General features: G+C 44.7%; 1 protein-coding gene across 1 annotated transcript in view; it reads left to right on the forward strand.

The window, feature by feature from the left end:
* The first annotated feature begins 804 nt into the window (after positions 1–804).
* Positions 805–18740, forward strand: part of Nxph1 (neurexophilin 1) — a 266589-nt gene continuing 248653 nt past the window's right edge. Inside the window, exons 1-2 of the mRNA XM_090332360.1 lie at positions 805–880; positions 1712–1881. Of these exons, the coding sequence (XP_090188486.1) occupies positions 1828–1881 (54 nt within the window). The 5' untranslated portion in view covers positions 805–880; positions 1712–1827. The remainder of the gene's footprint in view (positions 881–1711; positions 1882–18740) is intronic.

Genomic DNA, 18740 nt, shown 5'->3' on the forward strand with positions numbered 1-18740 from the left:
TAATGACCTCTCCCTGAGGGTCGGGATGGGGGCGAGGACAAGAGCCGGGTCTATTTATACGGGTGTATGAAGTAATCTTTGAGGAGCCCTAAGTCCACGTGCCAATGTAACTGCCTGTGGTAGGGAAGACCCAGCAGCGGCCCTGCCAAGCAAACGGGATCACCTGGGCGCAGGGAAACTCAGCGCGCTCCAGAGCGTCACCCGGCGGCCGGGCAGGACCTTGGACAGCTCCCAGGACGCCTCTCACCGCGGCGCTGGGCTTCCGAGCATTGCGTCCAGAGCCGCCGCTGCGCGGTGTGCCCGCAGCCTCCAATTCCTCGCCACTCCGCCCCTCTTTCAGAAACTGGGGCTGTCCGAGCCCTCCGGTGGCTCCTCCGCCCCTCGGAACAGCCAGTGTCTTATTCTCAAGTTCAAGTCCCCAGGACTTGTGTAGTCTCCCCTCTTGGTTTCTACTATCCTCGGGCAATCGCGGAAAGCCGGGAGCCGGCGAAGCCAGTCCGGGTCTGTCCTGCGCTGCAGCCCGGAGCATTTGCCTCTCTCCCTCCCTCTTTTTCTCCCTTCCTTTCTCTCTTTCCCTCTTTCCTCTTCTACTCTCCCTCCCCTCCCCCTTGCCGCCTAAGTTTTCTGCACCGTTAATCCAACTGTGTCAAGCCTGGGCTTCTGAAAAGCAATCTTGAGTGCCGCCCGGGCACTGGGACACCGACTCCGCCGAGGCTGGCCGAGGCTGCTGGCCCCGTTTCGCCCAAGCGTGGACATGGAGCTCCAGGGAGGGCGCGTCCGGGGCGCTGGAGACGCCAGGCCCGAGTAGCTCTTCCATGGAGCCTGGTCAGAGCGGCCCCTGCCCTCCGTCTCTGGATTCTCCTTTAGACCTGCCTGTGCGGTACGTACCCTTCACCTCCACTCTCCCGGGAAGAGACTCCTTCGGGAAGGGGTGACCCAGGAAGTGGCAGCCGGGAGGGACGCTGGAGGAGAGAGGGGGCATGCCTGGTGACCCTCACAGCCCCAGGCAGGCACCCACTCCAGAAGTTACCAACTGACGGTTGTGCCCCTTGGCTCGAGATAAAAAAAAAAGTGGCTCTAGAGAGGTGTTTGTGTATGCACGTGTGTCTGTATGCTGAGGATTTAAACGGGTAAACTGAGTCTCGCTTGCTTAATACAATTATATTCCCTTCCCCACCCCCACCTCACCAAAGGGGTTGAGTTATCCTGGTCAGGTCTACCTACCTACTGCTCTCCTTGCCAACTCCCTTGCGCACTCTCCGCTGTCTCTACTGGTGTGTACGTGTGTGGAAGCCCTGCCAGGGCTGGTAGAGAACAAGCTGCCGCCTGTAGTCTGAGCCGCCCGGCAATCTTACCAACACTAGGATAGATCCGATCGCCAAAGGCAGGAGGGTGCCAGCACCAGCTCGGCGTGCCCAGGAGCCGCTAGCCTCTGCTTCCCGAGGACTGGCGCTGAGAAGCGTGGGACACCCCGAGTCCTCAACCCCTCTCCCGACTGTCTGGCCCTCCTGCCGGGGGACCAGGCTCGCCCCTGGCCAGCGCTGGATGTACTACTGGCTTTTCAAATCTCCGTGACCACCCCCTCCGCCTCCCTTTCCCATTTTCCTCCCTTTCTTTTCGTCCACTCCTTCGCCACGACCCTCTTCCCCCCTGCTCGATCGCCTAACCTTGCCCGCGTGGTCATGGGATGTCTGATTTCATTTGTATCTAGGCTTCTGATGCTGAGAGCGCTCCTTGCTCTATAAAGTGGGTGACAGGTGGATCTATGTTTCTGAAGGAACAAAGACTCAGAGAAGGCACCGCCAAGGAAGTTTGAGACGCGGGAGGATGCAGGCTGCGTGTTTGTACGTGCTTCTCCTCCTGCAGCCCACAGTCTACTTGGTAAGTCCTGGAGGGTCGGATGTTTTTGAAACTCCACCCTGGCGGGGAGGCCAAGCAACTGGGGGTGCTCGCGGGAGGAGGCTGACACCGCCCCGCTCAGCGGCCGACCCCAGGGCTCCTAGGACTGTGCTTGAATAACTTTGAAAAGCTGTTCTTCGGATTCCTTTGGGATTTGGGGGGGGGGTCCCAACCCCCTTTATCGCTCCAGTCTCTCTTCTCCTGACCTGAGAGCGCTACTGAGCAGAGGCTAGATGTCCAAGAGCAAAGAAATAGTGAGACAGGATTTTTGGGGGGCGGGGAAGGAGGTAGGAGAGAAGGCAAAGGGAATAGATAGAAGGCACAGAATTCTTTGGTAGTTGATCCAGAGACTTCAGAGGAAATATTATGGAGGTAGGGTGGCGGGATGGAAGGCACGGGTCCGCCTAAGTTGGTGGTTTTGCATGTGGACCTGCCCATCCACCCCCAGTTTGGAAGATGCAGCACATAAAGAAGCGCAGGGAACTTTCTTCCAGATGGAGGACAGTCGAAGGATAACTTCACAGGGATACCGTGAGTGACCAGACAGAGATACTTCATCATGTCCCTCAGGTCCTTCGACCTCTAGACTCCATCCAGTAACCGAACCTGACTTTTAGTGCTGGATCCTAAGTAGGAAATGGCGGGTCTTGTCCTCCAGGAGAGAATCCTACACAAGCCATGGCTCGGTCTTCCAGAAACAGTTTTCTTAGGTTTAGACTTTGCATAGTGTTGGAATTTGGCTCCAGGGAGAAGAGCTTTGTTGTGGTGAATTGAAGGCTGTGGGCACCTTGCCAAGCCGAGGAGAGTGTGAATTCTCCAGTCCTTGGCTCGGTGTATCAGGAACACTTGCGCCCAGCTGGGGGAATTTGGGCTCGGTGTGGGCAGTCCCACAGTTCATTCCGAGCTACAAAAGTGCATGGAAGGGCTCGCTCAGCATGCATTGTGGAGGGACGTGGAGCGCTGGGGCCGCCTGCGTGCGCTCCTGGAGCCGGGTGAACGGGACTAGGGTGGAACTAGCGTTTCTCGACACCCAGAGTTTCAGAATCCACAAGGCTGGGAGCTCTCCGTGCAGTTGGCAGCGTCTCTCCGTTTTTGCCTTGGCGCTTGTGACTGCGTGGCTGGGGAAATATTGAATACGGTGTCGTGTGTGTGTGTGTGTGTGTGTGTGTGTGTGTGTGTGTGTGTGTGTGTACACGTGTATTTAACCTGCTTTAGCTTCAACCCAAGAACCGTCAGCGTTGCCTCTCAGCACCTTTTAAAGCCTGACTGTATCAGCTGCGGACGCCAGAGGGCGCTGCGCATCAATGTCCTCGGCCACAGGACACCTTGGGGTAAACAGGTGAAAGCCGGGGCAGCCAATCCAAAAGAACAGCCTTTCCCGACTCTGTCACCCAAGTCCAGGCTTGCGTGTGTTCCAAGGCAGACAGGGTGCAGTGGGTGGCTGTCCTTCCATTTCTCTTCTATCATTTTCGCCCTCACCCACCTGTGTCCAGGAAGCCCTTTATTGACATTTACGGTCTTGGGGCAGCCAGAAAGTTTGCCTAGAGGAAATTCAGAAAAAAAAAAAGAGAAACGGGGAGGGAGGAGAGCAAAGGGGAGTCATCAAAGAAGGAATGTTAACATTCCCTTGATCGTAGTAACCCTCCCTTCCCTCTCTTCTGCACATCTTTACACACAACCTGAACCTCAGGACTGCTCTTACGTCCTTGGGCTGAGATCAGATCAAACACCCCCGGCGAGGGCTCTCGGATATCGTGCAGTTTATTGCTTGAAGCAAGTATTTCGATAGTCTGGAAAAATAATCTATCAAAAGCAGAAGTGAAATCAATACGTTGTGTTAAATTTTAAATGTGTTTGTTGGCAGTTAAACCGTTTTCCACTCATTACAACAACAGTGCTGGATTTATTCTAATGCGCTGCGTTCTCAACAACAAGCGCATTAATTCTCCTTTAATTGTAAACTGGGAGCATTTGAAAACCATTCAGTGTGCAAATTATGCTGATTCAATTACCGTTTAGTTACAGACTTCATTACCTGAATGCCTTTTGGCAATACAGAGAAAGGAGACAATTTTTCCAATTTCACTCAAAACAATACGAAATGTGAACAATAAAATAGAAAAGTCGATTTAGAAGTCCATTCTTTTGTCTCCAATCTAAAGTTGTTTTGTGTGTTGGCGATTAGAAACCACACAAACCACAAAAACAAGAGACTAATGGCCATGACCCAGGTTAGTGTTTTCAGGGACTGTAATCCCCTGGTTATTTGCCAGCAGAATTCCGGCTTGTTTTCCTGGAGGAGGAAGCTGACTTTTGAGCATGGAAATGAATTTGAAAGGGTGAATTGGGTGGTCACATCAGGGTGGCTTGAGGGTAAATAAAAAAAGCAGGGAACCTTGGCTAAAACTCTTGGGCAAAGAACAGATGAAGTGATCAAGGTGTTTGTTCCATCTATTTCATTTAACATCAGTTACAGTAGTGGAGTCAAAGCATTTATTTGTAACTGCATCCAGGGGACATTCTATCAAAAATCCTGGAATAGATGCATACTTGTCAGGAGCAGCTATAAGGAGACAGGAGTGACAAAAACATTATTTAATTTTTACCTTGAACTGGCATAAGCTAGAGAGGAATTTCATAGGTCATTTTATTTTGTCTTTATGCATTCACACCACTAATTAAATAACCCGAGAATTCTACTTATTTCTTCTCTTGTAAGTTTATCTTCAGTACACCTTTCCCTTTATGCCCTAGGAATCCCAGTTTTCCCAAAAGTAATGGTCATATTTTGTCAGAGAGCAAGGAGAATTTAGCTATCTTCTTTAGAGGACTGAAATGTACTGCATTTACTCTAAATTTAGTCTGAAAAAAAAAACCTTAGACATTTAAAAAAATTGGGAAATTTCTCAAGAAAAAGAGCACTTTATCCCTCAGACTGGGTATCCTTACTTAAGCATGCTTTTCTGAATGTACTTGGTGGCTGCTCTCAAACTCTTTCTTGGCCCAGTTTTCTTTGAATGCCTACTGTGATGACAGTCTTTAGCCTGTTTGTATTTCTTGAGAGAGGGTGTATCTTATTTCCTATGCCAAACTTATTTTAGCATTTCAATGAAAAAAAATCTAATTACTATGTGTGTGCAAAGGTACCTTCATGAAGCATATTACCTAGAATGCTCAACATAATCACAAGGAAGGCTTTAATCACAAATACGCAGAGTAGGAAACCATCTTTCCAATAAGATGGTAATAAGTAAGAGAGGAATGCATGGTGTGATTTGTTTTTAAAAAAAGTATTGCTCTGCCATCTTTTTTCTCCTTTCAGTCCTGGACTGATTCCAGGAGACTTTGAATATGGTAACAATGGGGAAGCAGCACTAAAGCATTTTTAATTGAATTGAAGTATGTATGGGTAAGGTAGGAGATATGGTTTTCTACAGTAAAGAATGGGATATGTGTCTCCTAAACTGAATTATACCCAGTGGATCAACCTGAAAGACAGGCCAGGGAACAGGAAGACTATAACTCAGAAGAAAACAGCATTTATTATTTTGGGGGGCTCATCTATGGTAATTTTCAGAGGTAGAGAATGCAGTCTAGGGAAGACTGCCTAGGCATGTCAAATTCGAGTCGAAGGAAATGAATGAATCTGGTTGAATTATATTATTGTGACCAGTCATATATCTAGAACGTTACTAAACCTTGTGTCATAACATTTGGAGCCATCCCTTTCTTTCAAGTTTAGGACGATCTTTTTCTTAATTTAAGTTTTATCTTAAAGTCATTGTACAAAGGCGTCAATATATCATTTTATAAATACAATGCATCCATCTGGATAGGATGTTTTTTCAATGCATAATTCTATGGCAATTGAGTTTAAAGAGTGATTCCTAATCTTCAAGACTGCTACTTTCTGCATCATTAGAAGGCAAAGCATTTGGGTGAATATTACTCATTTTGAAGGTAGCTGTTAAAAAATAAGGAGGATGGGAAAAGACAGAGGAGAGAGACCACTATAATCTATTCTTTGGAGGAGGCCTGTGTACTTCCTAGCCTTTGAAAATTAAGTTCACTGAAATTTTTAAGTTCAGCTGCTTACTGCAAGTAAGCTAAATAAAATAAATTAGCCACCCAACAGTGGTTATTAAGTGTTTCCTGTGTTATAGCTTGTTCTTGGAGGCAGTACTAAATAATTCCCACACCATTACATTTACCCATTCTTCTGCCTCAAACCAGTGGTCTAGACAGAGGATGAAACCTAGGTTTTCAGAGGGGCCTATGCCCTAGCATCACCACGTGAGAATTAATCAATCCCAGAGTGTGCTTCAGAGCTCTGTGAGGCAGAGAAGGCCAAGTTGCTATGATTCCAGGCATTGTTCTGAAATATTCAACTCTCCATTGACCAGGGAAGCAACTATGTGGTATGTGAGAAGCACTTGGGTGATTGGCCTTTTTGCCCCATTTCCAGGAATATTATGGCATGGGACCTGCCTGCAATAGGTTCAGAGAAACTGCCTGCAGTATTAGAGGGGGAAAACCAGAATTGGTCCAACTCTGTCAGCAGTATTTTCCCAGAAAGCTATTAAATTTGTGGCTCCTCTTTGTGCGAAGTTGATTTCTATTTGGCTTTGAATTGTTGACGGCTATTTCCCCCCTTAATGAAAGTGTTGTCTGGGTGAAAAATATATCCGGTAGCAGGGAAATTGGTTGATTTTTTTTGAGATAGGTGCCCAATGTCCTACTTTTCTATCCGAGGGAAGATTTTCTGCAGACTACAGAAATTGACAGCATTGTCCGGGTAATAACCACCGTCGACAATATTTTCAAAAGGACATTTGAGTGATGAAAGCATTTGGATATTACTTTTTCAAATAAGCAATTTTCTGTCCTTCGCTTCTTTGATTTTATTTGGGGGTGGGCAGTGAGGCAAGGAACAGCAAAATAGAAGGGCCCACAATGGCCTGGGATGTCTCCTCATTGAAAGCGAGGCGCTGGTCAGTGGATCCTCGACTTCCGGGGTCTGAAGAGCCTGGAGGATTTGAGAGCTGGTGCTGCCAGTCAAAAAGGAATCCCGGGAATGCGCAACCACCCCCCCCCCTCGCCCTCTTGCGCCCTCCCCTAGAGCAGGCAGGCTCTGAAACTTGGAGACTCAAGGAGCAACTTGGTTGCGTGGTTCTTTTTCATTCGGTTCAAGCAAAGTTATCTTTGGACAATTATGTCTTTTCGGGACTTCTGATCTCATTTTAAGCCCTTCATAGTTTGCCTATTTTAATTCAATGGAAGCAGGTGAGTCGCCGTCGGGCCAGCCGCTTCCCTGCGCCGCCAGGTAGGTAGGGAAGTAGGAGCTCTCGCCTCTCCCCTCCTTACCCTAGGTCACCGTTTATCTGGTCCCGCCTGAGTTTGCTGCTGCAAGTTGGGGTTTTGATTTATCCACTAGTCAAGTTCCCGACCAGCTCTTTTTCTCCGTGTCAGCACTAACCCCTCCCGGAGCTTGGTAAACACTGGCGCGCATTTCTTCCTTTTTTTCTTTTTCTGCGGCCGATTGGCATGTTGACGACTCTGCTTGAAGGAATGTGACAATAAAGCGGGAAACCAAAGCTTGGCAAGCACTTAATCAAGGATAAAAAGGTTCCGCTGTAAGGATGTCACTCAATTTATTGTGAAAGTCGAATGAATTACGTTTAATGAAAGTGCTCCCCAGATGAATATTACCAGCAATTTCCTGAGTTGGCTCTGTCAGCTCAAGATGAGGAAATGCCAACCCAGATCAGAAAAGAGCTCCCGTCTCAATTACTATGCAAGCTTCCCAGAAGCAGCATTTATACTGAGGATATATATATATATATATATATATATATATATATATATATATATGGCTTCTTCATGCCCTCGCGTGCCTAAGAGCGCGTTTGCGTACTTTCCAAGTTTGTCTTCTGCCCTCGCAGCTGGCTGGCTGGCTGTTGTTTAATCTTGTGGGGAGCGCGCTTGCGTCTTTGCTAGGGGCTGACAAACTTTAATTCCCTACCCTGTAAACAGCCCTTTCTAGTACCTTCTGTGTACCACAGAGGTGGGGGTGGAGAATGTGTGTGTCGGGGTGAGGGGGGGGCGCAGAATCCCGGGGTTTCAGGTCCAAAGCACCTAGGCGGAGCATGGAGAATGGGGACTGTGGCTGGCACCCGAAGGCGCGGACCGGGTGTGCTGCGGTGGGGTGCGGTGTCCAGGGCAGCAGGAGGGCAGCACGTGCCACCGAGGCCGAGCCCCGGGAAAGCGTCCCGAGCTCCTCCTTCCTTTAAATTAATGAGGGTATTTTACTCTTCCCAGCCGAAAATGCGACGGTGGGAGGGGGAGGGAGAGGTCGCTGGCCGCCTCCCCCGCCGATCGCCTCATCTGCATGAGAATGGAAGAATGGAGGACCCGGAGGCTTGTCTTGTTCTGTTTCTTTCTCCCACAAAATGACAAATTGCTGCTTAGAGGAGCCCAGTGTTTCCGTAGAAACTGGCTCGCCGGGCTTGCGCGCGCGTCCCCGCGGAGCCGCGGCCCGGGGCCTGGCCTCTCCCGACACCTCCCCCCGCCCCCGTCCTCCGCCTCTGCGGTGGACCGGGATCCGGAGGGAGGATCCCCGAGGCCCGGAGGGTCACCGTGGCCCGGGGGGCGTCCGCCGCGGCCGGACCCGCTGGCCCGGCCGGCGGGAAGGGGTGGGGCTCCGCCCTCGCTGCGCCCGGCGTCGGAAAGCCCCTGCCCAGTCTCCTCCAGACCCTCACAGTCAGAGTCTGTACGAAGCTTCCTCCATCTAGCCTTCTCCGGGCCGGGCCGCTCGGTGGGGCTGGGGCGCGTGGCCCTGCCGAGGTCTCCGCCGCCGCCCTCGCACTCCCATTGTCTACTCTCAGCTCGGGGGATCCCCGACGTCTCCCTCCCCCGCGAGCGGATTCACACTCCCACCGCACCCAAAGGCACTTCCGGGAAACTTTCCCTCGACGCCGCGGGAGCCGCGGGCTGGACCGCCGAGGCTCTCCAGGAGAGGCTGCGGGGAGGCGGGCGGCGGAGCGGGCGCGCGGCGTGGCGAGCCCAGGCCGCCCCCGGCCCCGGCCCCGCGCCCCGGCGAGCTCGCCGCGCCCCACCGTCCGTGCCCCTGCCTCTCCTTTGGGCACACCAAGCCCTAGGCTCCCCTCCGTGTCCTGCGGTCGGAACGCTGGAGGACACCCTCGGCCATCCCCCTCCCCAGCTAGGGCGGCCTGGTCGCGTGACTCCTGAGGTGGACGCCGCGGGGAGACGGATCCGCGTGTCTCCCCCGCCCTCCCATCTCTAGCCCCCCCCTTAAATCCCACAGTCCACCGAGCTGTCTTTCCGCCCCACCAAACAGAAACAGGCCTCTTGCCATGCAGAGCTCTGTTCTCTGTGTCTTCGAGCCGCACTTGACCAGAAAGGGAAACTGAGGCACGGAGAGGCTGGAAATTAGCTTTTATTCCCCCTCAGGAGTAAGGACGGGAAGGCATCCTGGCCCCTTCCATGACGGCGAGGTGAAGGGTCGGGATGGTGCAGCGCCCCGCTGGCTTCGAACACCAGTGCGCTCTGGGCCGCTGGGGGTGGAGTGGAGAGCCCTAATTATTATGAATTCCTAAAGCAGTGGTAATTATTCACTAGGAGCTGGACACACCGTGGCCTGGGCAAGAGAATCGATATATTTGCTATCGAAAGTGCCTGGCTCGCTTTTAATGCAGATGAATGGGAATGCAGCCTCATTATTTTCCGCGGTTAGGCTCGCCGGCTTGGGGCCGGATTCCTCGTGAAATTTATCATCATTAGACCCGGGGCGCGACGGAGGAGTTTCTCTTTATTTAGTTACCAAACAACGACAACAACAAACCGACCCCTCTCACCCCAAACATCCACGCGCACGCAGCCGTGCCCTCCGCACCCCTTGTTTGGCCCCGGCTGGCTCGCGCTCCCCCGGGGCCTCTCTGCGCCCAGGACGCCGCACTCCGCTGCCACGCCCCGTGGAGTTCTTCTCCCGAGGCGGCCCACCCTAGACTTGATCCCGAAAGAAGCCGGATAGTACCAAGCGCCGGCGCTAGGGGTTGTCTATGTCAAAGGGGACGGTTTTGGGGGAAGTTCCCTGGTTTTCTCTCTCCTTAGCCCAAGTCCACCCTTTCGTGACATTCGATTCTGCAAATCTCCGCAGTCTTAAAGGAGGAAAGACCCAGCGTCCGCAGAAGTCAGATTGGAGGAAGGCAAGCCCGCGGTGAAAGGAGAAATCTCGAGGGGAGGGAAGGCTCAGGAGCACTGTCTGTGTTAAACAAGGCCCGGGGCAGACCTCTCCCTCGCTTTCTTCACTCTGCCTTTTGCCTATGGGGTCCAGGCCCCTCAGAGCCTTCTAGGATTTCGGCTCGGCCCCGCCTGCTGAGGTAGTTTACACTATCCTGGACCTTGCCTCTCAATTGTGGAAGCGTCCTCAGTTCTCGGTTCTTTAGCCCTCACTCTCAAGCTTTCCGGCTTTCAAAAGTTGCCTGACCAGTTCTCCCTTTGGGGGAAGGGCCATTTGGGGATGGAGTGTTTTAGAGTTCCCTGTAATGCTTTGATTCTATTTGGCAGCTGAGGGGTGGCTGTCTGGGAGAGGCTGGCCTCCATCTGGCAAGTCCTTTATTAATGCTGGCCAGTCGCTGCAGAAAAAGGTAGAATGCATAACTTCCCCCCACCAAAAAAAAAAGCAAAAAACCTAGCTCCTTCTTCATGGAAGTAAAATTACAATCACATGAATGCAAACAAAATAAAAAATTGTGGGCTTCCAGGCATTAAACTAGTAAACGATATCTCCCCACCCCATTGGATTTTTCTTTTCCTCAAAGCCCAACCTTTCCTGGTGTATTGTAATTGGCAGAGTGTCTTTGTTTCCTGGCTGTCAGAGACAGCTTGGCCACACAATACCATGATTGTGTGTCATACTTGCTTCATTTCCGCCCACTGTCTTCATTTTTAGAGGCTTTGTAATTAAACGCTGTGAGATATGGAACACACATCCAGTGGAGAACCTTTTTATTTATATTTATATAGCATGCTGAGAAAGGAAAATTAAGGAAGTGCTTATATTGAAGTAATAAGCCTACTTTGATCTTAACAGAATTGTCCTTTTAAGTCTGGAGGGCTATCTCTGTGAGACCAGACTCTATAGTCATGCTGGTTTCAAAAGAGATCCCAATAAAGCAGAAAAGACATTTACTAGCTTGTACTAAGTTGGATGAACAAAAGGCAAGGCCTTCTCCCCGCCCCACCCTATGTGAAATGTGCACCATAGTAAAGTGCAGTATGACACCGGAAGCTGAGCAGAAAGAGCTAGCTACAGCTACAGCTGTGGGTCCTACGTGTTTCTAACTCTCCATGCCCCTGACACAACTACAATGCACAAATTTATATATGGCATAACAGGGCCTTGCAGGGCCAACAATGCAAACTGACAGACACTTGACTTCCTTCTCTAAAAGGTTATCGCCAGAAAAATTAGAAAGACTTGGTGAAAATTGTTTGGTATAGAAGACTAGAGTTCATATCCCAAAATAAGCACATGACTGTACACATCAAGGCTGGTGTGTCTATGTGTCTACGTTTTTGAAGGTTATCATGGAAAATTCTTTTATTCATGTAGGTTGTTGACTTTGAAATCTCAGCTTGGCATTGATAATGCTGCTTCATTAAAACTTGGGACCGCATTGTTGTTTCTATCAGTATTTTCACCTATATTATGAAACGGTTTAGGTAAATAGAAACTACAGATGTGATAGCTGGAATTTTCATCTTGGCTATATATTCCAATTGAATTTCACAAAATGATTCTTCTCCTTGTAACCTTGTAGTTGGGTGTTATTAGAGACCATAGGTATATAAAACAGCTTATATAAAATTAATGGACTGCTTTATATTCACAATCTCCTGCTTGTGAAGACCTTGTAAAATATCATGTCTATTTAAAATAGGGAGACTATAAAGTCAAGTTTGGTGTGAGATCAATAGTTATAAATGGTTCGCTGAAATATGTGATTGTTTTCAATGAGTTTGACAATGTGATGGAAATTTATTATCCATTTTTGTGTGATGATGTGCTAAACATAATGTTGCTTGTTCCTTTATGTACATGATCATTTTGAAACTGATTGCTAGGATTCCAAGGTAACCTCAGAGAATATAATCAAAATTTTAGGAAAGCTGTATATATTGCCTATGCCAGATTATAGAGATCCAAGGGCGACTAAGAAGTCACAATAAGAAAGAAAATAAATTCTCCAGCCTGGTTGCAATACTTTGTTTACAATGATCATTAGTACATTTATATTAGTTGTGTAATGATGATACTTCATATGCACTTTTAAATAAGTAAATGAATAGAAAATTTCACATTACCATCAAATTATGAAAGTGACCTTTTGAATGTAGTTCACTTATTAAAAACAAATCTCTTACTCTTTTGCACATGAAAAATTTGGAAAACTTTTAAGATCCTGTCTCTCTTTCTTTCTTTCTTTCCTTCTTTCTTTCTTTTTTATTCTTTCTTCCTTTGCCATTCCTGGGGCTTGCACTCAGGGCCCTGACATGGTTCCCAAGCCTCTCTGTGCCTATGACTACCACTCTACCACATGAGCCACGACACCACTTCTGGCTTTTTCTGTTTAAGTGGTACTGAGGAATTGAACCCAGGGCTTCATGCATGCTAGGCAAGCACTCTACCACTAAGCCACATTCTCAGTCCCCTTTCCTTTTTCTAAACTTAAATTAAAACTTACATCTTTTCCTACATATTCTGTGCATTTAAAAAAATCATCAAAATAAAGCACTGAAAATTATACCTGGCTGAAAAGCTCAGTGACATTCTCACAACTTGTTTCAGCTAACTCCTAGGTTAAGTAGAATAGTCACACTCTCTTTTTCCTTGCAGAAATGTCCATGGCAAAATTTATGGATTAGAAACAATATCCTAGTGTCACCCTGTGGCTGGCTAGCTTTCTTCATGGTGCTGGTGTTCAATACCTGATGGAAAACTTTTAAGAGTGTGAGCTGGACTATATGAGGCCCATCATACTTTCTGCTTGAGAAATTTTCTGTGAAAATGCCACAGTTAATTTTAGGTTTAATTTTAAACCTATTGGCAGAATGATGTTTTGTGATTTGTTGGGGGCAGCTGTGGCGTTGATAACAGGGCTGTCTCCATGAGCTTTGCAATCGAAAATATAAAATACTTCGATGCTCATCATCTTTCCCAACAATTTATGGGTAGTTTCTTGCACCAGGGCACCATCATTTATTGTTTTATAGAATTAAATGCAGAGAAAAATGCATATGAAAGGAAGTTATTCATGCATGGTCAGTGTGCTATTTCTTCAGTCTTGATGTGAAACTTAATTGCTATTGATGTGGAGATTTTGCAGAACATGGCAGAGTTTTAGCCTCTTTCACAAGAAATATGTAATTGAAAGATGAGTGCTTCATGTTGGATTTCAACCTTATTTCTTTTGATTTAACAAGCCAGAATTATGAACAGCTGCACCGAAGAGGCAGCCTCAGTCTCTAGCCATTATCAAAGGAATGCAAATTTGGCATTGACTCAGATGAGCTGAGCTAACACTTTTGGATCCACACCTCTTAAAGTGATGTTCTGAAGTGGAGAGGCAGTCATTTGGCTTGAGATGCTTAATCCTGCCTTGCATTCTTGACTGAATTTCTTCATAGTTACAGTGGCTCTAATTAGATGTATTTGTACACCTTGAGAGAGTTCTCCCCTGGTACTCCTTGAACAATAGTGAAAAGAATGAGAATTCTTAAAAGAGAATCTGCATTTATGAATATGGCTGATAAAATAAAGGCCACCACCCAACTATCCATTGAGGTGGATAATGTCCTAGCACCTGACAAGGTGTCAACACTAAATTCACATTGTAAATGGAAGAGTGACAACAAGAAAACTTCCTGGTTCCAGTGTTGACTTTGCCACATGAAGGAAAAAACACGCATCATGAATTGCTCTCATTTCCTTCACAATGTTTCTTATGGAAATTGGCATTTGAAAAGACTTCTTGAGAGAAAAGAAAGGAAAATAAGAGCTAAATATTTTCATGATTTTATAATCTTTGGCAAACCGTTGTTAATAATTCTCTCCCCCCCGAGTTATTAGTGAGGGCTCGTTGAATTACAGTATTATAAAGGTATTAGAAAGAGGACAGGAACACAGCAATTATAAATTAATAAGGAAAAATATCTTGCTCTCAATTATGGGGAAAAGTTTCTGGATCAGGGTTCCAGGACCGTTCATAAAGGACTAATTATGTCCTAAGGTCTAATCTACCTTTGTTCTTTCAGTTAGCTAATTGCTATAAAGTTGCATACTGATTCCCAACAAGCTATATGCAGTTACTGTGATAGTAACTATTGTGATTAAAGTCAGAAGACAATGGCCATCTCTACACCACCAGCCAACTGTGTTTGGAAATGAGACAAATCCCAGACAGGCTCAATGAATAGGCTGTCTAACTGAGATGAGAATTCCTTGCAGTGTTTTAATTTCAGGTGGCAAATACTTAAGGTTATTTATTAAGATCTAATTTTAAATATGGATAAATTTGTGAGTATTATTTGCTATTGATACATTTAACACTTTGAATTCGCTTAAAATTTGTGCACAATGTTTTAGCTTATTGGGTTATAGGATCCAGGTACCTCTGGCCAGGGAGTACAAGTGGCTTTTCTCCTTTGATATCAATTCTGACTGAAGACTTAGCTGTGGCAGCACACTGTGAAATGATTTAGTAGACTGCGAGCCCCAATATCACTATCACATGCTGTTCAAAATACATTCTAATGGCTAACGTAGTCCCACTCTAAGGCATTGCAATGGTTACTCAAAATGAACTCCTTCGCCTAAGCACTATTTTGTGTTTTTGATTTGCCATGATAATGGGGTGTAGGGATGACTCCAAAGGATACAATAGTCTATTTTCTTGCCTTCATCTTTGACTAAGTATTGATCCAAGTTTTAAAATGTAGTTTTTTTCATTTAATTTTTTCCCCCTGTTTTTCTGGGATTCAAATCTGGGGCCTGCATATTCTAGACAAATGGTCTATCACTGAGCTAACCTCACCCTTCATTTATTTTTTAACAACCCTATAAGTCATTAATATTTGTAGGCTCCTAGTGATATACCAATATGGTAAATCTAGTGATTTTAATACTATTCCATTTCATAGCTGAGAAAGGAATTAAGGCATTGTGGTGTGGTTGTCTGGTGAAAAGCTGCAAAAGAATTCTCTCTCAGGCAGTTTTATTTTTGAGTCAGGGTGTGTGTGTGTGTGTGTGTGTGTGTGTGTGTGTGTGTGTCCAGAAGGTATATAGTGAGGTAGGAAAATTAACTTCACTAACATTTCTTTTTGAAAAAAATGTAACTCTTGCTTTCCATCTTTATATTATTTGTCTTCCTCTGGACATACCTTGTTTAGACACTGGGTATGTATAAAGCTGCTGTTGGTATTTTGGTAGCTTAGTGGTTCTGTTAGATTTAATTTTCATTTTCCAGGGGCCAAAACAAACATAGGTTTGATACTATTGACTATTACCCTTGCTTTTGTTGATAGCATATAAAACCACAGACTTTTTAGGAAGCTTGAATCTACTGAAGTAACCAATATGAAAAATCATTCTTAGACAAGATCATGAGACTGGGACAAAAGGCACTGCCCTCAGAGTCATCTGGGGTGGTCTTTACGATGATCTATAACTCTGTATCTCTCTTAGCAAATCACACACATGTGTTTTGAGTTATTTGCCATGTCTTGGCAGACAGAAGTTGGTTGCAGGGGGAGAGCTAAATTTATTTGTTAGGGAATAACTACATGTATCAGAACATAATAAAATCAACCACTACCCTGATTTTCCATGGCTATGAGCTTTTTCTTGCTGAATATATAAGGATGATGCAGAGCCACAGTATTTTAAGAGTAAAATATTTGCATAATGATTAAAACTTAGAAACTCAACAAATAATCCTCGGAGCTTAATATGGTAAAGAGTCCTAGATGTTCAACTAGCTGAGCAGAGACATTGCCATTCCACTATGAGTGTATAGGTTAAAAATAAAGCTCCAAAACAAAAGTCATATAATGAGTGACTGTTGTCCTTAGTGTACTATGTTATCACTCGTCTCTTATGCCATCCCTTGATTATCTCATATTTTTACAATTTTTCACCTTGTTAACTGATATATTTTATATGTGCTTAATTGCTTATTTGAAACTGGATAGGGAAGGGGGGAAATCTAGATAAGTGGGGGGAGGGTGGGAGGGAAATGGGGACCATGTCATGAGAAAGGATATCAATATTTGTGAAGTTATGCACCTTCTATCTGGTGAATATAATGTAACCCTTGTATTAATCACAATAAAAAATATTAAAAAATAAAGCTCCAAGGGGCACATGGTATGTTTTATAGATTTCCTCAGTTTATGTGGAATCTAGAAGATTATGTATTTCTACAGAATAAAAGCAAGTCCAACACTCCTGCCCAAAGTGAAAGTCCACTGGTAAGAGATGATGGTGGAGAATCTGGCTTCATTTTTGTCATGTACTACATTTGACCTTGGGAGAACTTACTTAGGCCTTGGGGCAAAAAAACTAAATGTTCCATTTTGCAGCAGTATCATCTTTCACCTTTATGTGGATTTAAAAATGTAAATAAAATTGCTTTCTGTAAAAGGTATACATGAAGGTCATATTCATATTCTCCGCAAGGATTCAAAATGCCATTTGACCCATCATTGGCTCAATAGATAATGTTTTCTGTTAGTTTCTAGTAATCTACTTTTTAACCATGTTATGGCCTCATCTTTTTTATGCCTAGTTCTTAGTTTGTGAAATAAGAAATCAGAAATAAACTTTTTAGCCCTTCATTGTAGGCTTATTTATAGAATATATGCATTCAACTTTGAACTTTTAAAAATGCCAACTCTTCCTCAGAATAAAATTCCTTAGTTATTAAAGTAGGATGGATGAAAATCTGAACTAGAGAGAAGATGGTTTTGAAAGACTTTGGGGGCTATTTCTTTTTGCAATTACCATTTCCTCCTCCTCTTCTTCATTGGAAAAGAGCATCATTCATTCTTTCTCTAAGTATGTATGTGATAATTATTCACTGACCAAGGCCCTATGATTAAGGTGAGAGTTTATCTAGTTAATTTAGAACAATTTTGTACCTTTTTATTCCCCTGTATTAAAAGTATCTCCTCTTATTTCCAAAACTGACCTTTATAAAAGGCTTGTTACATTGAAAGAATGTTAAGGCAAAATGAGTATGTCTCCCTCCTTCCTGCTTTTCTCTCTTGGCCCTCTCTCCTCCCATCACCCATCATTTAGGATCTTCATAGACTTGGATAGTCAGGCTCCATCATCAGAGTATGTCAAGGAATGTATCTATATGTTAAAAAAACTGATTAAAGTCTTTTAGTGAAAATTTTAGTCGAGGAAATCTGATAAGAAAACAATGAATTGATTAGTCATTTATTGATTTTACCAGCCTGCTGAAACCATTTATGAAAACTATGAAAAGGCTGAAAAATGAACTTTGTCAGTGCTTCAAAAGCCAATAGATCCTTAGAAAAAAAGCTCACCATAACGGGACATTTTCATTAATATACATTAATTGTACAAAGGAGTTTGTGATATTTCTATACATACATATAATATATTTGATATAATCTATTTTTCTATTATTCCCTTTTAACTCCCAGCCACCCAGTTGAAGCCATTTATAATAGGTCACATTATTCTCTTTTTATATATGTATATGAAATATTGTAATACACAATATCATTTTGATAATATCCTTTTCCTGAAGAATATTTTAAATAGTAATTAAAGAAATCTTTCTTTTTAGGAAAGTGGCTGTGGAGAGTAACTAGTGAGGAAAACTTGCTCTGTGTGTGTGTGTGTGTGTGTGTGTGTGTGTGTACGTGTGCATGTGCACGTACATGTGCAAACGCATGTGTTAGAGGAAGAAAGCCTTGATATTATTTTATAAAAAAATCTGACAGAACTAAAAGCAGAATTATAGGTTCCATTTTTCTGGATTGGGTGGTATTCCTGACTTCAAGAATGGTAAAAATGCATTTTTGCCACTTACCTTTCTAAACCTCATTTTGCCAGGCTAACAAATCCATCCAGTGTTTGTGATAAAAACACTAAATGTGTGATTTCCATTCAGAAACAAGTGTAGTAAAATAGCTGCACCTGTAGACTTACTGAATATTCTTGTTTTTTACTGATCTATGTTAGGCCCTATGAAAACATTTCTTTCCTTCTTTCATATCTTGATTTTTGGTAAGTTAGAACCTCATAAATACACTTGATTTCCCACAGTGTTTTACATATGTCTCCTTTTACAGGTTTCTGTTAAGAGTCTCCAGACTAGGACTGTAAATATGTGGGATGGATTCAGTAAGTTACTGTTTTGTACCACAATTTAGATGTTTTTCATAATGAAAAATTCAAGCAATTCATCTCATAGACAGAGCTATTTAACTGTGTGTCAGAAAGAGGGACAAGAGAAGTATTTTTCTATGCCTTTGTTCAATTTCTTGAGTTTTTTTTCTTCCATAAATAGGCATCATGTAGGCATGTCTTTGTTTCTTCAAACATCTTGGGATTGTACTAGTTTATGTCATGTAAAACATTTAAAAAGTAGAGGGTAGATTGATGCTACAGCTTCATATATTCTATTTCACAAGTGCATTGACAAGGACTAACTGCATTCCACTTGTTAGGAAGGATTAATGCAGATTGCCACTTCTGATGGCTCAGGAGAGGTGTGTGTTTCCTA

Source organism: Megascapheus bottae, chromosome 5 (genome assembly GCF_031878675.1).
Source record: "Megascapheus bottae isolate mThoBot1 chromosome 5, mThoBot2.hap1, whole genome shotgun sequence".
Taxonomy (NCBI): Eukaryota; Metazoa; Chordata; class Mammalia; order Rodentia; family Geomyidae; genus Megascapheus; species Megascapheus bottae.